Consider the following 19,833-nt stretch of genomic DNA (forward strand, 5'->3'; position numbering starts at 1 on the left):
TCCAAACATCACTTTTTGTTCTCGAGTTCTACTGGGCTATGGTCGCCGTCGCTGTCTTCGCTTGGCGCACTTTCTTGGATCTACTCTCCTCTTTCAGCTTCACCCCTTACAATTTGGACCCTAGACACTCGCACCCTTATTCTCCTAATGTTTGGGCTAGCCCCAGGCCGATCTAAATCTTTGTAGCGGGACGTCACAGTTGAACGGTTCCTGTGAGTTCCAGGGCCAGTGCTCCCACGCCTGAATAGTTGGATGTCATGTCGCAGCCGAGAAATCAAATAGCGTCGAGAAGACCGCACTGAAACAGAGTTAGTACTTCGCACGATCGTCACATTTCGTTTATTTTTTCGTAGCGATGCAAAGCAGTTGAACGGTGCCTGCATGCATCAGTGTTAAAGAGCAAGGCGAAATGGGAGCAGGAGCGTGCCCAAATAAGGAGGACGAGAAGAATGCCTCTGGTTTCAAGCTGAGCTCTAGGTCTCAAAGGCTTCCATCGTTGGGACAAACGCCATGCGTAAACCGTTTTTGATACATAATCCGATCAAATGCTCCCGTTTAAATTATTTTTAGCGCAATGCTCGAGTCACAGCTAAGCACACGGAGTGCTCGGAGCATAGCTTCTTCCGCTAATATATGTGCAGAGGCAGGAAACTGAAATTAGCAAGAAACAGATGCACAAAATAGGAACAACCAGGCAATCGTAAAACCTAAGCCATTTGCAATCGAAATCCTTTCTTTCGTGTCTTATAGAAATATACTTGTCACATTTGTGGATGCGCTTAAGTTGTAAGGAGCTCTGCGTACAAAACAGTCTGCATTGCCGGAAGGATCACATGTAAATCACTTTCCCTATGTCGAACAAACTATTTATGTCTTGTAGCGATGTGGTAGTAGAATGTGCCTGCCCATTTTCTTCGCCCAAAGCCGAAGGCAATTGCGAACCCTCGACCACTCCAAACAGCGCTAACCTCTGACAACGCTAGGACCAAGACGCCATACGTATTGTTCACTTTCCACCGAAGTTTCCTTTCCTCCCTTCCCCTAGAACAGCAGCGGCTCATTATTGTATTCGTTACAGACTGTCCAGTGCCAAGGCATGTATTAGTCACAACTCACCCGTGGCCGTTTCAAAACCGTACCCGTACTGAGAACATATAGCAAAATTTCTTGAGGCAATGGGAATCAAATGCCAACTTGAAAGCAATAACACCAACACTCAGTCGTCGCAGTCCAACATCCATACAACACGACGAATTCGAATTAAACCGCAGTGCAGGTCAGGTTTAAACCAAAATAGATCCCGCTCACATATGTTTTTCCAGCATTGTTCAGGGCCAGGATGTGGACGTGTTGGCTTGGGGGCGTTGAAGCAATCGCTCCGCTGCCGTAGTTCCTGTAGGACCCTTCGACCATTCAAACTACGGCACCTCGTTTATCAGAGTGAGAACGCTTAGCAGCATAAATTTCTTCTTTACATTTTGCAGCGGTGTCGCGCAGTTGAGTGTGCCTGTGGACACCGATTTAGCTATTACGAGAGCGTGGGCAAGCTGTGCCGCTTCAGTTCATAGCTGGCCGAGTCTACGGCTGTGCTGCTGCAAATCGTTAAAGGGAATCCAAAACGATGCATCAAGTCCATCCAGTTAGGCTTATCTTAGCTAGCAAGCAAAGAAAGCGCCCGCCACTGCAACGACAACCGAACGAACCTATTGCTGCAGCTGCCACAGCTATTGCGAAAGAGCACATACGTCGAGCAAACATCGAGTATAGCCTCAGAACACGAACACAAGCAAGCTGGCAGAGAAGGCGTCCCGTCGCCCGTGCTGATTGTGTAAGAAGATGTAAACTTAACGTTTTTACATTACAGCCAAGTCAAGTCCCCTGCCGATGAGAGGGGGTCTACTGGTGTCTAACCGATCACGTGGCAGTGCTCACACAGCACAAAGCCTTTCGATGAGATGACCGGAGCGCCGACTGCGTTGAGGCCACACTTGGCGCGCAATCCAGCCCCAACTGGGCGCCTATGGGAACCCAGTCCGACCGTGCTGAGCTGAGCCTAAGCACGTACTGCATTGCACCGCACAGATATTTGTGCGTTCGGTCCACGCTAAAGGGAATCAAATGCGTTAGGACCGAAAGCCGCTACACCGTACCACCACCAGTATTCGCTGAGAAGTGAGCTGATGTGTTGTCGTTGTTACAGGGCTGCTGCTGCAGCTGCGCCAAGGGCAGGGCATCCTCGCCTAGAGCCGCTAACTATCACTTGTCACTTTCAGCGATCAGCGAGCGAACAGTGATCGATCAGCGCTGCGAGCAGATTTGAGCAGAAGCTAACGACTCGCAGCTAGAGTCGTTCATCGCAAATGGGAACCAACTGCGATTAGTGTTCAAGCATCCGAATCGAATCCGAATCAGAAGATGTGCAGCAGCAGCAGTTGGAGACTATCGGTCAGTCCAGACAGACAGCCTAGCCAAACTCAACCAGAGAGCAGGAGACCAAGGCAGCATGTCGATCACCAGGGTTGTCGTTTTACTTGTACTTTCCTTCCGTAGGTAGCCCAGAATTCGAGAAACCCAAATCCATCGCAAAGGGAATCAAAGCGATTAGTGTTCGAAGACCGAGCTAAGCAGCCGATGCGTCGTGCCTTAGCTTTGCCAGTTGAGCCCTTAACTCCTGGCCCGCCGATCAACAAACCGCAAAAGGGAATCAATTGCGAGGTGGTTACTACAGCAGTCGAGCTCCCCGTTGAGCTCCAGGGCCTAGGTCGAGCTCCTCGGCCAGGTTCTTCGCTTCAGCACAGAAATCGTAAAGGGAATCAATACGATGTACAGCGACAGCGGCAGGCAGGGTCCCCAAGCCACAAACAAACAAGGTATATGAGTTTCTTCTAGTTCGGTGCATTTTCACTTTCCAGGAAATCCACTGACTATCCTGCGCACGTGTCTGAATCTGAATCTTAATCTGACTACAAGGCCAGGAACGCCTCCAAAAGCCTACTCGTTTAGTTGGTCTCTAAGGGAATCCAAGAGACACGCGCCCGCGGTACAGCCGACCGAAGTCTACACTTATTTTGTTTTAGTTTCCTTAAACCTATGTCATTGCAGCCTGTGGTCCATGTATGTAGAGGAGTTCAGGTCCCCGGAGACTGCCTTGCCATGCACAGCTCTTCCTGATTGACCACATAATTTCGATGTTTTTGTTTTTAATTTTGACTTTGTTCACCACGTCCCAAGGCAAGCAGATCTGATCTTACTACCCCGAGAAGTGAAGCCGCGTGGTTCCGCACTAGGCAACAGCAGCAGGGACCAATTGAATATAAGCACCATTCATTAAAGCAAGATCCTTGGCAATAATGAGGAGAGGGAGGAGATGCGTTTCCCACCTACATAGTCAGCTGTGAAGAGGAAGCCGAGGGAGCAACGTGTGATGGCTTTCAAGCATTCCGAGGCTTCGAGCGAGCTTTCTTCGTGTGCAACTGCTTCTTTCAAAACAAGCACGAGTGTGGCAGATTTTTGGTCGTCCTTAATCATTCGCTACCTTCGAAGTCCATCCGAGGCAGATGAAGGAACTGCAATTCAGCATTCATACTTCAGTCCCAATTACGTGGGGTCCATTCACCAAATTCACATCCTGGAACTGGCTAGAACAATACACACGACGTAGGAGCACACGCTTTTGTTCATTTTTGACGCAAGGAGTATCGAGGTCTCTGTTGGATCAATCACGTTTCATAATCTGCGAGTGGAGCAACGTTATCACTTCTTCGCCATTTCCATCGATCTGCAAGTCTCCTTTGATCTCGTACCGCTGGCATGGCCTCGGATGATAGCTCCCTAATTTTCTGCTGTTGGCGTTGGCCGGCGACTTCGTCAAATTCCACCGCTGATTACCCCTTCTTCGCACCGATGATGCAGTGGGACTAGGATTCACTTATCGCTTCGCTACGTGCTGTTCAATTTAATTTCTCTGTGAGGACCCTTCGTGAGGATATTGTTTGGATTGGTTAGAAGATTTTACGATTCTATCGAATGGACGGCTGCGCGGGAGTTAGAGCGAGCGGACGCTTGACGGCGGCGTGGGAGTTAAAGCAAACCATGAGCGGCGTGGGATTTCCGATACCCGATACCAGACGACTGCGATGGATCCTTTGCAGTGACTGCGGCGCGGGAGTCAGTTTCTCAACGTGGGATTGTTAGGGCGATTAGGCGAGGGCGCTAGGGATAGGACGTGGACATTCGACGGGGAAACTTCTACGGTGGAATGCAATGACGGCGGCGTGGGAAGCGGACTTCGGTGGCGAGGCCAAGATTTCGACGGCGGCGAGGGAGAGGCTTACATGAGACGGCGGCGAGGGAGCCGGTGGCACTTGACGGCGGCGCGGGATGCTCCGGACTGCGGCGTGGGAGTAACTGACTGCGGCGTGGGACTTAAGGACTGCGGCGTGGGAACTTGTGACAGCGGCGAGGGACCCTCTACAGTTGACCATCGGTTGTGTTCCAGAGCTTCTGGGACGGGCTGTCGCCTCTTTCGCATCTTTTTCATACCGTGGGGTGCTCCATTTACCGATAGTTCAAAGCTGATATACATGATAGATGCCGTGATTAACGCCCCAATATCCGCACCCCTGACTCAGCCCATCTATGGAAGCTTCATCATTTGTATACACATTTATTTAACACTTCTGGAATACCGGAGAACAACCTCAATATATATACCGATGAGCAGCTCGACTGCGCAATAAATTGTTGTTTGAAAAAATGAAAGTCGACCGTCTGTTATCATTGGGATGTGCTCGCTGCTCAAATGGAGAGGTTCGCATACGGATTATTGCTTTTGCCGCGCGCCCCCAAAGCTGTCTGGTTGCTGGTTGGAAAGAAGGTTCCATTTCCATGGCTGCCGAGTTGACCTTGCGGAATATTGGTCTGGAACCAGCCACTTGGCTGCGAATAATTGCTGGCTACCCAGCCGTTTGAACCGTAAGCTGTTTGCGCATGCGCTTCGACCGATCCTAGAACGCCGAAAGTAGCCTGGTTATTGGTGTGCTGCAACCACGTCCGGTTTTGAGTCGGCGGTGGAGCTTGAAAAGCAGGCTGGTAATTTTTGGCATGCGCCCCCCAGTTGGGCGCAACAGCGGCTCGGGTTAAATTGGTGATGACTGGCTTATATGCCGACTGATTGTACGTCCCCCCGTGCGTGAGGGCAGGCTTAAAGTGCGTGGCGTTGGGACGACGATTTACTTGGCTGGTCACCCGAGCTCCTACCATGGACTGGATTTGCAGGTGGGCAAAAAGCAGAGCTGGATAACGGAAGCCAGCATGGTTTGAATTTTGTTAGCGAGTTATGTATGTATATAAAACCTGTACCCAAGATAATGGCCAAGTGGTGAGACGACAGCATCCTTCGTGTGTTTTACTCAAAAATCAGATTGGAACTGTCTACGAAATTCTCTGCCACTATACTTTGTATGTACAAGTGCGGCACGTTATCAGTTTTGTTTTTCGAAAAAAAAAATATATATATATATATAATATTCTGCGTCTATATAAACTCCTGCATGCATTAGTTTTGGTGCGTCTATTTACATCGTATGTCATCGTCACTGTGCTCTTATCAAAATTCCACGAGGTGGGAATCACGAAAATTGTTGCTCTTCTCTGGACTTTATTTTGGTTGTCGGCAAGACCAATATATGTACATATAAATGAAAAACCCGCATTTAACTGAGCTTGATTTTTTAGGAAATTTTTTACTCTATTATTAAATTATGCAACCTTTTTTGGAAAGCCACAGAATACTTTTAATGTTCTTATCAGTAACGCACAATTATTCTGAAAACTTTAAACTATTGTTTAAATCCGTAAAATTGATTAAAAGCCTCTGAATAAATAAATTAAAGGAAAACACATGAAATATTATATACATAATTGTATTTTGTGTACTTTATGACATATAATATATTTTCATTTCATATTAACGGAAAAAATGTACATAAAAACGTTACTGCCATTGGTACGCCTTCGCTTTCTTCGCCAGGGATAATTATACATAATTTGACTTTTCCTATTGTTTCTTCCCCGTTTCCTCCATTTGGTCCAGACACGCGCACAACTTTGACAGGAAGCCTGGCTAAGATATCAAAATACTGTTCTTGACTTGCGATCCATCTTCTCTGTACAGGGTAAAATTCTTTTATACATTTCTCGTGTCTGGGAAGGGGCCTGGACCTCTGCATATTCTCCATTCGTACTCATTCACCTAACAAATTCGCTCTAAGTAAGCTAATGTACTGTGTTAGGTTTGCTTTTAAAATTAGCCTTGGCTTATAAATATATTTCCAGCCTTCTTCGCCGGCTGTGGTGTCATCCCGCGGTTTTGTGTTAAAAAAGCAGCCTGTTGTAGACGGTTCGTGAGTCGCAAGAAGAGCAGTTTGCAGTTCGGTTTTATCTACTTTGTTTTTGATTTGTGTTCAGTTTGGTTCGCTTTACAGTTTTCAATTGCCTTTGTCAAAATTTACACGCAAGACACAAATGAAATCGAAGCTAATAAAATTACATTATGCTGTATAAAATTACATTATTATAGGGCGACGCGATAGAGGTTCTTATTTTCTGATCTGTGGATAGTTTTGTCTATAAAATGTGTCCTGCAGATGGTATACATTAACTTAATGAATCAAAATTTTAAAATTATCATGATTTAATCAATAAAAATGTAAGCCCTTAAGCCACGATTCATTCCACTCGCCCTTATTGCCTGCACCCCGATATATAGGATGTCATTAATTGTCTAATAGGTTGTGAATGCTACTTAAGATTATTGTACAAGCGACCAAATAGGCAACGAAAAAAACGAATCCGATAGGATCCGAGAACGAAAGACGGAATTAACAATAATAAGGTGGGGGATGGGGCATCCTCTCATTCCTCTACTGGTACTCGTCATCGCTGCTTAGCAGCATGGTCTTCTCGTTGTAGTTCTGGCTAATGGTCGCCACACGCTGGCCGCCAGGCATGAACTTCCTTTGGTTTCCCAGCGTCTTGGAGGCCATGCAGTTGCTGCCACCGTTATTACTGTTGACACCTGAACCCGATCCGGTGGCCACCGCGTTGTATCCCCCGCTGGTGGGTGCCTGATGCGATGCGTGCGTAGTTCCTCCGGAGTTCGGATCGTCGGGATCATAACTGGAGACGCGAATGCCGCGCGAGTTCTTGCCACCTGTGCGGGTTGTTAGTGGAGGGAATGGACTTTATCGTGAGCGAGGTGTCACACGGATCGTAGGTACGAGGGAAACTATGAGTATAGCTATGTACAGGACTCAATTTGAACATGCCATGCTATGCAACACCTAGACCTTGATCAAGTACCGCCTTCAAAGATGGCTTAACAAGCATTTGATCGAGGTTTAGGTACTACACATAGTTTTGAGACGTGTCAATAAACATGCAACGAGGAAAACGAGGCAAGAATGCCACAGTTCGTCAAGCTTATCGTACATTTATTGCTAAATATTTTAGATATTTTATACAATTGATTTAAGGTTTAAACATTTACAAACAGAAGTAAATAGAAGCACGACGAGAGCTTATCACAAAAAAGAGCGGTTCAAAGTCAAAGGTTAAAGGGGAAATTGAAACAATAAAAGAAATCTTTGCTTTTTGGTATCTTTTTGAGCGAAAGGGAAACGTGTAAATAAATGCTGAAGGGAATATAACTTTAGGGATCTTCCGTACTGCGTAGAGTATAATAAAATCTTTGTTTACAGATACATAATATTTTAAAATATTATAGTTGCTGCTTGCTTCTTCTTGTAGACCTAACATTTAAATAGTTTGTTTAAAAATGCTTACTTAGGCGTAGAGCGTAAACGTAAAAAATACAGACGTACGGAGGCACTGAGGTGCGCAAAAAAATGGATAGCGTTCTCAGATCCCTAAACACAGTGGACCCAGGACTAGGGCGGATTTCTGTTCAGCTTTCAGCATTTTTTAAAATGTGAGTACCGTAAGTAACTAAGGCCTAGTACGTATCTCGTTTCTTTTGAGTGCGTTTTGGAGAGTACTTAAGGGAGGGGGAGTGGGAAGGGCGAGGATTTAAGCTAAGGCTCTGGGCCAAGTACACTTGTTTGCTTATTTTCTTTTCGTTTACATTTGCGTCCCCGCCTGGATATGTGGAAATATGTGTGTGATTTAGTAGCGAGCATCGCTAGAGTTTTGCGTTTGCTTTAGATTTTGATTATTAGAGCTTTTCGTAACGCTGCGCCGAGGTTACTTCTGCAAAAGATAAGAAAAACAGAAAGAAAACAAAAGTGTGAAAAAACATAACGATAATGGAATGAAAAAGGGGGTCGGGAGGAGGGAGTTGTGAGTCGAAATTGGGCATCGAAATGTGTTAAATGAGAGCAACAGAACACAGAGAGATAAGATAAGATTTAGCAGGCATGAAATGAACGAAACATGCCACAGATAGACTCGAGCACAAAATAGAGAGAAATTGGGGCCAAAGAGGAGGCCGAGAAGAAAGTGGATCGCGACTAACCTGAGCTGTACTGCGTGTACTGCTGATACTGCGGATGGAAGTTGTGTATAGCGTCTGTCATAATGTCCTTGGGATTCATCGTTTCCTGCGGGAAAGAAATAAATGCTGTAGGTGACGTGGAATTCATTGATTCGACTATCTTACCTTGAGACTGCTAGAAATGGACTGCATGGTGACCGATCTACCGTGACCGTCGCTAATGCAGCTGCGTGCGTAGACCTAAAGGAAAAGCACACAAGTATATGATATAGATTTCAAGCTCATTAAGACAACTCATCGTTACATAAGCAACTTGCATTTATCTGGCACTTAATAGCACAACAAACACCCGAAATAACCCAAACATCGACTGACTGCTATCTAATCTAAGCCAGGAATTGTAAATAGCGCCCTCAAATCTTGTGGCCCACTCCGGCATTCCGGGGAGTACAAACTTACCTGATAGGGGAATGCATAGCGCAGTGCGATAGCGGCAAACAACATTTCGATACAGATGAAGAAGTTCTGATAGCCGGCAGAGACGGTACCCGCCTCAGCGGTAACAGTGCCAGCACTGTCCACAATAGGCGAAATAACGTTGGCCTTCTCCAGGATGGCCAAGCCGACGCCTTGCCAGAACGACAGGAAGATCACCGACTTGATCGTGCAGAACTTAAGGACGGGCTCGAACGGTGTCAGCAGATCCCGAGTGGCAAAATAGAACAGATAGAGGCCGTATAGCGCCAGCGATACCGAGATGTTGTAAATTATTGTGATGTAAATGTAGCCACCGTCGGCACTGCAATGGAGACGAGTGCATTAGTGGGATCATAGTTAATAATGCTTTACACTTATATAGCAATAGCAGGTTAACTTGAAACGAACTTTAAACAAAATTTTAAGACCATTACTAATGGCTAATTACGGTTTAATAAGCCGCACCGCTAAAGATAAAACTCCATTACCTCCAATCACCATCGTGGTAGTGGCCAAACGCCTGCAAAAAGATGATGATGAAGGCCACCAGCGGCTTAACCAGGCAGAATTGCAGCGTGGCCTGTTTGCAGAAGCGGAGGAATCCGATCGTGTAAGTCTTGCCCTTCAAACAGCAGGTGCCATACAGACACGACGTCTTAATGGGCTTGCCACGAATTTCCGACATGATATTGCCCTCGCCCCCGAGGTACTCGTAGCACAGCGACAAGAAGTTGTAGATGACAAAGGCTTTGGGAAACAAGGACATACTCAGCGTTAGTCACACTTCATAAGCACTTAATTTAGAAGTTAGACAAACCTTCGTAGCAGTCGCGGACCGTGAAGAAGTAGATGTACACGTTGTCCGAGTTGAAGAAGAGCAAGCTGATCCAGGAGTAGGTGGCGTAGATGGGAACGATGAACAGGATGCGCACTATCCAGCGCTGCTCCTGCGGATTCGTGTACCAGCGCAGATGCTGGTAGATCTGCGACGGATGAAAGAAGAGCGGATTTTAGATCGGGATCCCATTGACTTAGAAAGTAACTCACCTGTTGACATGTTATAAACAGGGCAGCCCAGACACAGACTCCAGCAAGAACCTGGGCTGTCTTGGTCTGCAAGAAGATACCATCGCCCACATGGAGCAGCGGGTCCAGTGGTGTGTTCATCGGGGCGTTCTTCACCTGCACCACGTAGTTGGGCTTGCTCGTTGTGGTCGTTGTAATCGTCCCAGTCGTAGCTGTGGCGTTGCCACTGCTGGCATTTAGCGCCGCCTCAATGAGACTGGCGGCAGTTGTGCTCATGCTGCAAGCGAATTAAAGGGAGACCGGGGTTAGTGCGGGGTTGTTGCTGAAGGCGGTGTTGCAGGAATTTGAAAGAGCCACTAGAATGCTAGGCTAGACAGTTAGGCCACTGGCAACTGTTTACACTCTCGTGTCGTGAGTTTCACACGAATATTGCTCCAAAAACGACATTTAACTCGCTGACATGAAAGCTATTTTCAAAACGTCAGTTCTGCCGCCTTGGCAAACTTTATATTATACTACTCGGCTATTGCACATAAAGTTCACTATTAATCGAGTCATATTAATTCTAAGTAAGAAAACATACTTGTTGAAAATAAATAGACGCCAGAAGAAATGGACATACCTAGGTGCATTTTGTGTCCTTTTATTAAGAGCTTAACCGTTGAATTTACTTTCTGTTATGAAAATAGCTTGCCTTTTTGAATTCTTGGATTTATTTTGGCCGCTCTGACATTTCTGACAACAATGCAGCAATGTTATGGACGAATTGGGTCAGCAGCAAAGAAACAAAAGCAGAGAATGTGGAGCGGCGGCAGGCACAAAAACATCAGCAACAAAACAAATGGAACGAAGTGTGGAAAGTATAAAAGAAGCATGTGTGGCGGAGAGGGAGGACATTTGCGCATTAGATCATCACGCAATCCAATATTAATAATGGACTCGGCTGTAGCCGTAGCCAAGGAGAGTTCGTCGTGACCACCTCTTCCCCAACCTTGTGTCAGGGTCACTCTCATACTGATCCATATCGATTTCACCCGCTGGGAATGTCACAAGCATTCAATAAACAAGAGTTAAGCAAGCACGATAAAGAACATCATATGCGTTATATTTCATTCGGCGAGTCATCAGTGTTAAAAGCTGCATCTGCTTGGGATTCCTGCAAGCGAATTGGACTAATCTCGAAGAGATACATGCATATGTACATATATGCTAATGATTCGTAAGAGTACAGCAAAGAGTACATTAAAATGGATCTGAAAAGCCAATGGAAACATATGGTGGCTGTTCAAGTGTACTTGAATTTTTCAATCGAATTATGGTATCGAATCGGAAATCGATCATAAGTAAGCCTAAAATATTCGGAGTTGAAACCATACTTGTCAATAATTGTAAATGCCTATTTTTTTTATTAATCAAAGTTTAAAAAAACTCAGAACTCAGCTAAAAAAGCCTTTATTTTAATTCGGAAAGCTTTTCTATGTTCGTTCTTATTCAGATAACAATTTACAATTTACAATTTATTCCTTCACAAAGTTACAAGCTTCTGATTAAAATTAAAATTAATTTTTTAATAAACAAAGCTTAAAAAACACATAACTAAGCCAAAAAAGCATTTATTTAAATTCGGACAGCGGTCCTGTGTTGGTTTTTGCCAGGTTAATAAATCTGTATACTCCATTTGTAGTCTTAAGAAATTCAGTTTTTTGTCAATTTTTGACAATTTTAACGATGTAACCCCTTATAAAATTTTGCAAAAATCGAAAAAAATTTGTTTGCCCCAAAGAGGGCTAGAAAGATTCTCCTGTTGATGCTGATCAAGAATATATAGGATTTATGGGGTCGGAAATGACTTTTTCACTGCGTTTTTCGCTTTGGACTAAATTGTAATACCATTTTTAGTCGATATTTACCAATATTTTTATATGAAAATTTGTCCTAAAATCAAATCTTACAAATCTCGTAGCTCAGCCAATAAGGCATTAATTTAAATTCGGACAGCGGTCCTGTGTTGGTTTTTGCCAGGTTAATAAATCTGTATACTCCATTTGTAGTCTTAAGAAATTCAGTTTTTTGTCAATTTTTGACAATTTTAACGATGTAACCCCTTATAAAATTTTGCAAAAATCGAAAAAAATTTGTTTGCCCCAAAGAGGGCTAGAAAGATTCTCCTGTTGATGCTGATCAAGAATATATAGGATTTATGGGGTCGGAAATGACTGTTTCACTGCGTTTTTCGCTTTGGACTAAATTGTAATACAATTTTTTAGTCGATATTTTCCAATATTTTTATATGAAAATTTGTCCTAAAATCAAATCTTACAAATCTCGTAGCTTAGCCAAAAAGGCATTAATTTAAATTCGGACAGCGGTCCTGTGTTGGTTTTTGCCAGGTTAATAAATCTGTATACTCCATTTGTAGTCTTAAGAAATTCAGTTTTTTGTCAATTTTTGACAATTTTAACGATAAAATTTTGCAAAAATCGAAAAAAATTAGTTTGCCCCAAAGATGGCTAGAAAGATTCGCCTGTTGATGCTGATCAAGAATATATATGATTTATGGCATCGGAAATGAGTGCTTCACTGCCTTTTTCGCTTCGGACTAAATTGTAATACAATTTTTTAGTCAATATTTTCCAATATTTTTATATGAAAATTTGTCCTAAAATCAAATCTTACAAATCTCGTAGCTCAGCCAATAAGGCATTAATTTAAATTCGGACAGCGGTCCTCTGTTGGTTTTTGCCAGGTTAATAAATCTGTATACTCCATTTGTAGTCTTAAGAAATTCAGTTTTTTGTCAATTTTTGACAATTTTAACGATGTAACCCCTTATAAAATTTTGCAAAAATCGAAAAAAATTTGTTTGCCCCAAAGATGGCTAGAAAGATTCGCCTGTTGATGCTGATCAAGAATATATATGATTTATGGCATCGGAAATGAGTGCTTCACTGCCTTTTTCGCTTCGGACTAAATTGTAATACAATTTTTTAGTCGATATTTTCCAATATTTTTATATGAAAATTTGTCCTAAAATCAAATCTTACAAATCTCGTAGCTCAGCCAAAAAGGCATTAATTTAAATTCGGACAGCGGTCCTGTGTTGGTTTTTGCCAGGTTAATAAATCTGTATACTCCATTTGTAGTCTTAAGAAATTCAGTTTTTTGTCAATTTTTGACAATTTTAACGATGTAACCCCTTATAAAATTTTGCAAAAATCGAAAAAAATTTGTTTGCCCCAAAGATGGCTATAAAGATTCGCCTGTTGATGCTGATCAAGAATATATATGATTTATGGCATCGGAAATGAGTGCTTCACTGCCTTTTTCGCTTCGGACTAAATTGTAATACAATTTTTTAGTCGATATTTCCAGTATTTTTATATGAAAATTTGTCCTAAAATCAAATCTTACAAATCTCGTAGCTCAGCCAAAAAGGCATTAATTTAAATTCGGACAGCGGTCCTGTGTTGGTTTTTGCCAGGTTAATAAATCTGTATACTCAATTTACAATCTTAAAAAATACTGATTTCATTGAAGGAGATGTGATAGGAGAGTAATTTTATAAAACCTTAACTTCTGGGAAAATCGTGATATCGGCAAATTAATTGTATTGAGGATAAGCTGAATGGAATATGGCACTGGTACACTAAAGAGCTATAGATGGTAAGGGAACTCAAATACGTAAAAATAAAAGGTTTATATTTTTTTTTTTTTAATTAATTTCAATTTAATTTAAATTTAATTAATTTTTTTTTTGTGTAATTTAGAACTCCACTCATTATTAAAGTGCCAGTCTAAGATAACAAGGTTAGGTGTGAATACTGAGTCAAACAGAAAAAATATGAGAAATAAAAGAGTCCTTTTATTTTTATTTAAGTGATTCCTAAAATATATTAGAAATATAAACGAATTTAAATAAGGCGCAGGATTTATTATTAAATCGAGCTTTAAATATTTGGACGAACATTTGATAAGGTATATTTCACAGTTACCGTGGCAAGGGCATTCCCATTAGTGACATGAAAGTAACGCCAGATAACGAACAAGTCACGGGCATGAGTCACGAACTCGAAAGATAATTATAGTCGTTGTTGATAAAACGCGTTAAATGTTAAACTCCAAGCCGAATTTGCGTACGAGTGAGTCTCCAATACTGAAACCCAGAAGTAAATGGCGTAGAATCCGAGAAAAAATAACAAAGAGAAACACAATCAGCTGCACAAAGAGGAAGCAACAACAAGTTGCTGCTGGCGGAGATACACAGAAATTGGCCAACAGAAGTCTACACTGGGCAGCAAGTCTCCAAAAGTGGCGAAAGACTGGGAAAAGGCCATATTGAAAGAGAGAAGTTGCTAATTATATGGAGTGGGTGGCAGGGTGATGGCTACCTTGTGGGGCTTTGACGAGTGAATTGGTTTTCGGGCTGTCAAAATATGGATTGTAAATAACATATGCAACGACCTTTCCTAGACCAATAGAGAGAATACAGGGCGCAGCTCAGCGTTTACACCCTATTCCTCACACACCTGGAATCAACACCTTATCAATGCAAAAAAAAAAATGGACGCGGACCCGAATAGATAAACACACACACTAATACACTGCGCGAAACACGCGAAACGTAGCAATTTCGTCATCGATTCGGGTAATTCACTACAACTTGCCGTTTCAGGGAAAACAACTTTTGCACACACATACCAAAGCAGCACCCTCGCACAACCAAGTAGCTCCTGTTTAATTGGCACGCTAATTACCTTTTTTAAATGCAACTCTCCACGATTGGTGCTGCGTTTTCACAGTGGCCGATTCTGTTTAATTTCACTTCACTCGTTCAATTTAAATTTCAATGTTCAATCGAAATTATCAGTTTTTCCTTTTTTCACCTGACGCCAATCGCGTCGCCCACTGACGTCGTCTCTGCTCGTAGTTGAAAATGCCTGAATATGGGAAACGCGAACACACTGACAAAACGCACAATATGCGTGCCACGATTCTTCACTTTATTTTTGCAGATTGTGAGTGTGAAAAACGCGAAGGAAAGCAAAATAAATGGAAATTACGACTCCTCGAGTTGTTGTTTTCGTTGCAGTGTGACCGAATGCGAACCAGACATTAACGCTGAAATATGTCACATCATTTTAAAAAATACCCCTTTGGTTTTAAAAATCCAGTTAATTTTCGGTATTTTGCTCTAACTTGGTCACACCTTTAGAAAGAATTTAAAATATGGCGCCTAATATGCCTTTTACGACGGAATTGGCTAAAACATATCAGAAATACTAGCATTCTCCCAGTAGCCTGAAATCAGTCCGTCAAATCATGCCTGCAATTTATTAACTTCTGTTGGAGTGTCTTTTTTTTTTGGCACGTTTCTCTCTCTCTCTCTCTCTTTTACTAAAATTCAAAATTCTTCGCGTTTACCAACTCTTAAATAGCCAGACATGAATCAAGCCAAGCTGAAGGGCCTAGTGTTGGTTAAGAGGTCTTCCGCATGGGGGCACCGCTTCCTCCAGACGAGTTGTGCGCTGTGCAAAACCCTCGATCGTGACTCCTTCGCCAGCGGAAGCAGTGCCGCCTACATCGAGAACCTGTATAGCAAGTGGCAGCGCAACCCCAAGTCTGTAGATGAGGTAAGATCTAATTTATAAACATCCTCGAATTTGACATTCTTTACTCCGGTCCCTCGCAGTCCTGGGATGAGTTTTTCAGTGGCAAGGAGAGGTCGCTTTTGAAAAAGATCCCGGTGCAGACATTGCCCACCAGGAAGTACAAGCGTCTCCCATTAGAAATCAGGACAACGGTAAAAGCTCGTTCAGGCGAAAGAACGGCTTCCGACGGCGGTTCGCCTGCTCCAGCGGCACCCCCAGTAGCCCCAACAGCGGCACCTCCAGCAGCACCTCCTGGCGACTGGAAGAACATCGATGACCATCACGCGGTGCAGGCCATTATCCGAGCCTATCAGGCGCGCGGCCATCTGGCGGCCGATCTGGATCCCTTGGGAATTGTGGGACCCACTAAGACATCTTCGGTAGACGGCACCCAGCGGCAAGCAGCAAAGGAGGTGCTCAGGCAGCACTACTCCTACATTTTCGGTAAGGAGTTAGTTGATCTGCACTCGCAACCCCACAAGATCCCTACTTTTACAGGCGATCTCAATGCTATGTTCAAGTTGCCCTCCTCCACGATGATCGGTGGGGACGAGGAGTTCCTGCCTCTCAGGTGAGTTTTAAGGAAAGAGTCCTGGCCCTAGAGTAACGTGGCCCAATCGTCTGCAGGGAAATTCTGGACCGCTTGGAGCGTATCTACTGCGGACCCATCGGTGTCGAGTATATGCAGATAACGTCGCTAACCAAGACCACGTGGATTCGCGAGCGATTCGAAAAGCCAAAAGCCCTGGAGTGCAGCAAAGAAGAAAAGAAACTCATCCTGGAGCGTCTGACCCGTGCCACGGGCTTTGAGAACTTCCTGGCCAAGAAGTTCACCTCGGAGAAGCGCTTCGGTCTAGAGGGATGCGACATCATGATACCGGTCATTAAAGAGGTGGTGGATAAAGCCACGAAAGGCGGTGTAGAGTCCATTTTTATAGGTGAATAAGACTCTTGAGTCTTGATCACTTTACCGATATCCTTCCAATACCCAGGAATGGCACATCGAGGGCGTCTGAATGTCCTGGCCAACATCTGTCGAAAGCCCATGGCCGATATATTGGCGCAATTTCATGGCTTGCAGGCGAGCGACGCTGGATCCGGCGACGTAAAGTATCATCTTGGCTTGTTCCAAGAGCGGCTTAACCGACAGACCAACAGAATGGTGCGCATCACAGTGGTGGCGAATCCCTCGCATCTGGAACACGTCAACCCTATCCTGCTGGGCAAGGCGCGAGCAGAGATGGAGCATCGTGGCGACACCGAAGGCGAAAAGGTGCTTCCCATAATCATTCACGGTGATGCCTCCTTCTCTGGGCAGGGCGTGGTTTATGAGTCAATGCACTTGTCTGACTTGCCTAACTACACCACGTACGGCACCATCCACATCGTGTCCAACAACCAGGTAGGCTTCACCACGGATCCGCGTTTCTCCCGCTCTTCGCGATACTGCACAGACGTGGCCAAAGTGGTGGGTGCCCCGATCCTCCATGTTAACGCCGACGATCCGGAGGCGTGCATCCAGTGCGCCCGCATTGCCGCCGATTACCGCGCCAAGTTTAAGAAAGACGTAGTCATCGATATCGTCGGATACCGTCGCAACGGGCACAACGAGGGCGACGAGCCGATGTTCACCCAGCCGCTGATGTACCAGCGCATACGGAAGCTAAAACCCTGCCTAACGCTTTACGCAGAGAAGCTAATCAAGGAGGGCGTGATCACGGACAGCGAGTACAAGGACATGGTCTCTAAGTACGACAAGATCTGTGAGGACGCTTGGACCGAGTCCAAGAACATCAAAACGATAAAGGTGAGTCCCTTCTACTGCTGCCCTCGTGCACTGCCAAGTTGAAACTCTTCTTTTGCTGCAGTACTCCACTTGGATCGACTCGCCCTGGTCGGCCTTCTTCGAGGGGCGCAATCGCCTTCAGATGGGTTCCACTGGCATTAACGAAGAAACCCTCAAGAAGATTGGATCAATATTCTCCAGTTTACCACCGCCGGAGCACAAGTTTGAGGCTCACAAGTAAGTAGAGTAAAGGATGAGTTTGGGAGGAGCATAGTTGGTTATAGATAGCTTTCCAGAGGTATCCAGCGCATCCTCTCGCTGCGCAAACAGATGGTGGATGATAAGGTGGCGGACTGGTCTTTAGGAGAGGCCTTTGCCTTTGGTTCGCTGCTGAAAGAGGGTGTTCATGTGCGTCTAAGCGGTCAGGATGTGGAGCGTGGCACGTTCTCGCATAGGCACCATGTTCTGCATCACCAAACCCACGACAAGGTGGTTTATACGGCGCTGAACCATCTATACCCTGACCAAGCGCAATACTCCGTCTCCAACAGCTCGCTGTCGGAGTGCGCAGTTCTGGGTTTTGAGCACGGCTACTCGATGGCCAGTCCGAATACGGTGGTATTGTGGGAGGGTCAGTTCGGAGACTTCTGCAATACGGCGCAGTGCATTATCGACCAGTTTATCGCCAGCGGCGAGTCAAAGTGGGTGCGCCAGTCCGGCGTGGTGCTACTGCTGCCTCACAGCATGGAGGGCATGGGCCCGGAGCACTCCTCCGGCCGCATGGAGCGTTTCCTACAGATGAGCGACGACGACCCGGACATCTATCCAGACACTTGTGACTGTGATTTTGTGGCGCGCCAGCTGATGAACGTTAACTGGATCGTCACAAACCTCTCGACGCCCGCCAACTTTTTCCACTGTTTGCGGCGTCAAGTAAAAATGGGCTTCCGTAAACCGCTGATCAACTTCTCACCCAAGTCCGTGCTCCGCCACCCGATGGCCCGCAGTCCGTTTAAGGACTTTAACGAGGCCAGCAGCTTTCTTCGCCTTATCCCCGAAAACGGACCCGCCTCCGAAAATCCTGAGTCTGTTACCAAGCTTGTATTCTGCTCGGGCAAAGTATATTATGATCTTTTCAAGGAGCGCGATGACCACGAGCAGGTGAACACGGTTGCCATTGTGCGGGTGGAACAGGTAAGTGATAAAATCCATTTTTTACTCCGTATCTAATTCCTTCCTCAGATCTGTCCTTTCCCATACGACCTTATCACGGAGCAGTTGGAGCTCTATCCCAACGCAGAGCTCCTGTGGGCGCAGGAGGAGCACAAGAACAGCGGAGCATGGTTCTACGTACAACCGCGATTCGACACCGCTTTATTGAATAACGAGAACGAAACGTAAGTCCTAATTGTAGGTGATGCATAAGAGCACGTGCTCATCCACGATTTAATTCCCTCATCAGGCGCTGCGTGAGCTACCATGGACGAGCGCCTAGCTCTTCGCCAGCGACTGGCAACAAGGTTCAGCACTACAAAGAATACAAGGCTTTCATAGAGAGCATCTTTGGCGAGCTAACTGAGGAGAACAAGGCCCGTCTCGATTGCATTATTAAGGAGAAGCAGGCAAAGGCCAAGGCCGAATCCAAGGCATCGATGAACAAAAATCCGCCGCAGCCCGTAAAGCCCAAGCCTGGTGCCACTCCACCTGTCAAGAATTCCACGGGGGGCGCAACACCACCAGCTAAGAATATATCGCCAGACAAGAAGCAATTGAAGCCAGAGCCTGCTGCTAAAGGTGAAACTCCCAATTCTGTGCCCGGGGCAACCCCTGCCCCTGGCGCCAAGAATCCCAGGGGCGCAGAAACGCCGCGTTCTAAAAATAGATCTCTAGATGAAAAGCACTTGAAGTCCCACCCTGCTAGTAAAGGAGGATTTCCCGTTTCTAAGCCCGGCGAAAATCACGCGCCAGCCGCCAAGGAAGCACCACCGGATCCAGTTTCTAGTGGTGTCTCTCGTATTTTACCTCAGAAGCCGCGTTTCTTTAAACGCAGGCCTACGCCTAATAGAAAGCCAGATACGAAGCCAACTGAGGATACTCAGAAGCCAAGAGAACCCGAGTTTTAGCTTGCATTCCGTTACCAAATTCTTTTTGGCCATCTTTCGTTGTTTTACTTTGTGAAATAATTAATTAAACGGAAGCAATCGTTTTGAAAACAATGTATTTTCATGTATTACCTATTGATATAATAAAAAATTTCTCATATGCTAGAGCTTAGAAAAGAATTGATTGATATTTAAATAAAATAAATTTGTTACTTTATTTTCAAAAATCCTATATTTCCCGCCACATGCAGGAGCATGGCGTTGCCAGACTGTTCGGTTTCG

At 44.9% G+C, this 19,833-nt stretch overlaps 4 protein-coding genes across 5 annotated transcripts; 2 read left to right on the plus strand and 2 right to left on the minus strand.

The window, feature by feature from the left end:
• Positions 1-4,410: 4,410 nt before the first annotated feature.
• Positions 4,411-4,761, plus strand: LOC110178717 (uncharacterized; the record flags this gene model as incomplete). Its single annotated transcript, XM_020945921.2, has 2 exons — positions 4,411-4,469; positions 4,526-4,761. Coding segments are annotated over 2 exons (273 nt in total), but the record flags the coding sequence as incomplete, so codon positions are not given.
• On the minus strand, positions 4,651-5,430 carry LOC147644686 (uncharacterized). Its single transcript, XM_086825918.1, has 2 exons — positions 5,362-5,430; positions 4,651-5,294 (listed from the first exon to the last, which is right to left on the minus strand). The coding sequence occupies exons 1-2, from the start codon at positions 5,393-5,395 to the stop codon at positions 4,798-4,800; spliced, it is 531 nt and encodes a 176-aa protein (XP_086682044.1). The 5' UTR covers positions 5,396-5,430; the 3' UTR covers positions 4,651-4,797.
• Positions 5,431-5,908: 478 nt separating this feature from the next.
• Tmep (Transmembrane endosomal protein) lies at positions 5,909-15,129 on the minus strand. Of its 2 annotated transcripts, none has more exons than XM_020945984.2 (8): positions 14,770-15,129; positions 10,037-10,292; positions 9,807-9,972; positions 9,478-9,736; positions 8,972-9,311; positions 8,678-8,752; positions 8,534-8,618; positions 5,909-7,213 (listed from the first exon to the last, which is right to left on the minus strand). In XM_020945984.2, the coding sequence occupies exons 2-8, from the start codon at positions 10,289-10,291 to the stop codon at positions 6,924-6,926; spliced, it is 1,470 nt and encodes a 489-aa protein (XP_020801643.1). In that variant the 5' UTR covers position 10,292; positions 14,770-15,129; the 3' UTR covers positions 5,909-6,923. The 2 variants fall into 2 exon arrangements, with proteins under 2 accessions (XP_020801643.1, XP_020801644.1); XM_020945985.2 differs by having other exon boundaries at positions 5,909-8,268.
• A 6-nt stretch (positions 15,130-15,135) lies between these two features.
• On the plus strand, positions 15,136-19,728 carry LOC110178755 (2-oxoglutarate dehydrogenase complex component E1-like). The gene is made up of 9 exons (XM_020945988.2): positions 15,136-15,645; positions 15,705-16,107; positions 16,162-16,234; positions 16,291-16,601; positions 16,656-17,470; positions 17,532-17,686; positions 17,746-18,643; positions 18,692-18,846; positions 18,912-19,728. The coding sequence occupies exons 1-9, from the start codon at positions 15,457-15,459 to the stop codon at positions 19,570-19,572; spliced, it is 3,660 nt and encodes a 1,219-aa protein (XP_020801647.2). The 5' UTR covers positions 15,136-15,456; the 3' UTR covers positions 19,573-19,728.
• Positions 19,729-19,833: the final 105 nt, after the last annotated feature.

Source organism: Drosophila serrata, unplaced genomic scaffold (genome assembly GCF_035046125.1).
Source record: "Drosophila serrata isolate PLE 108 unplaced genomic scaffold, ASM3504612v1 contig_116, whole genome shotgun sequence".
Classification (NCBI taxonomy): Eukaryota; Metazoa; Arthropoda; class Insecta; order Diptera; family Drosophilidae; genus Drosophila; species Drosophila serrata.

What these genes read in the sequence shown, in the direction of transcription:
- LOC147644686 (XM_086825918.1), bottom strand. Translation starts at nt 5,395, where the DNA reads ATGCTGTCGTCTCACCACTTGGCCATTATCTTGG. An exon ending in CCACTTGGCCATTATCTTGG is followed by an intron (nt 5,295 to 5,361) that starts GTACAGGTTTTA and finishes TCCGTTATCCAG; the next exon opens with CTCTGCTTTTTGCCCACCTG.
- Tmep (XM_020945984.2), bottom strand. Translation starts at nt 10,291, where the DNA reads ATGAGCACAACTGCCGCCAGTCTCATTGAGGCGGCGCTAAATGCCAGC. An exon ending in TACCACGATGGTGATTGGAG is followed by an intron (nt 9,312 to 9,477) that starts GTAATGGAGTTT and finishes TCTCCATTGCAG; the next exon opens with TGCCGACGGTGGCTACATTT. An exon ending in GCTATGCATTCCCCTATCAG is followed by an intron (nt 8,753 to 8,971) that starts GTAAGTTTGTAC and finishes CTTTTCCTTTAG; the next exon opens with GTCTACGCACGCAGCTGCAT.
- LOC110178755 (XM_020945988.2), top strand. Translation starts at nt 15,457, where the DNA reads ATGAATCAAGCCAAGCTGAAGGGCCTAGTGTTGGTTAAGAGGTCTTCC. An exon ending in AGAACATCAAAACGATAAAG is followed by an intron (nt 17,471 to 17,531) that starts GTGAGTCCCTTC and finishes CTTTTGCTGCAG; the next exon opens with TACTCCACTTGGATCGACTC. An exon ending in CCATTGTGCGGGTGGAACAG is followed by an intron (nt 18,644 to 18,691) that starts GTAAGTGATAAA and finishes TTCCTTCCTCAG; the next exon opens with ATCTGTCCTTTCCCATACGA.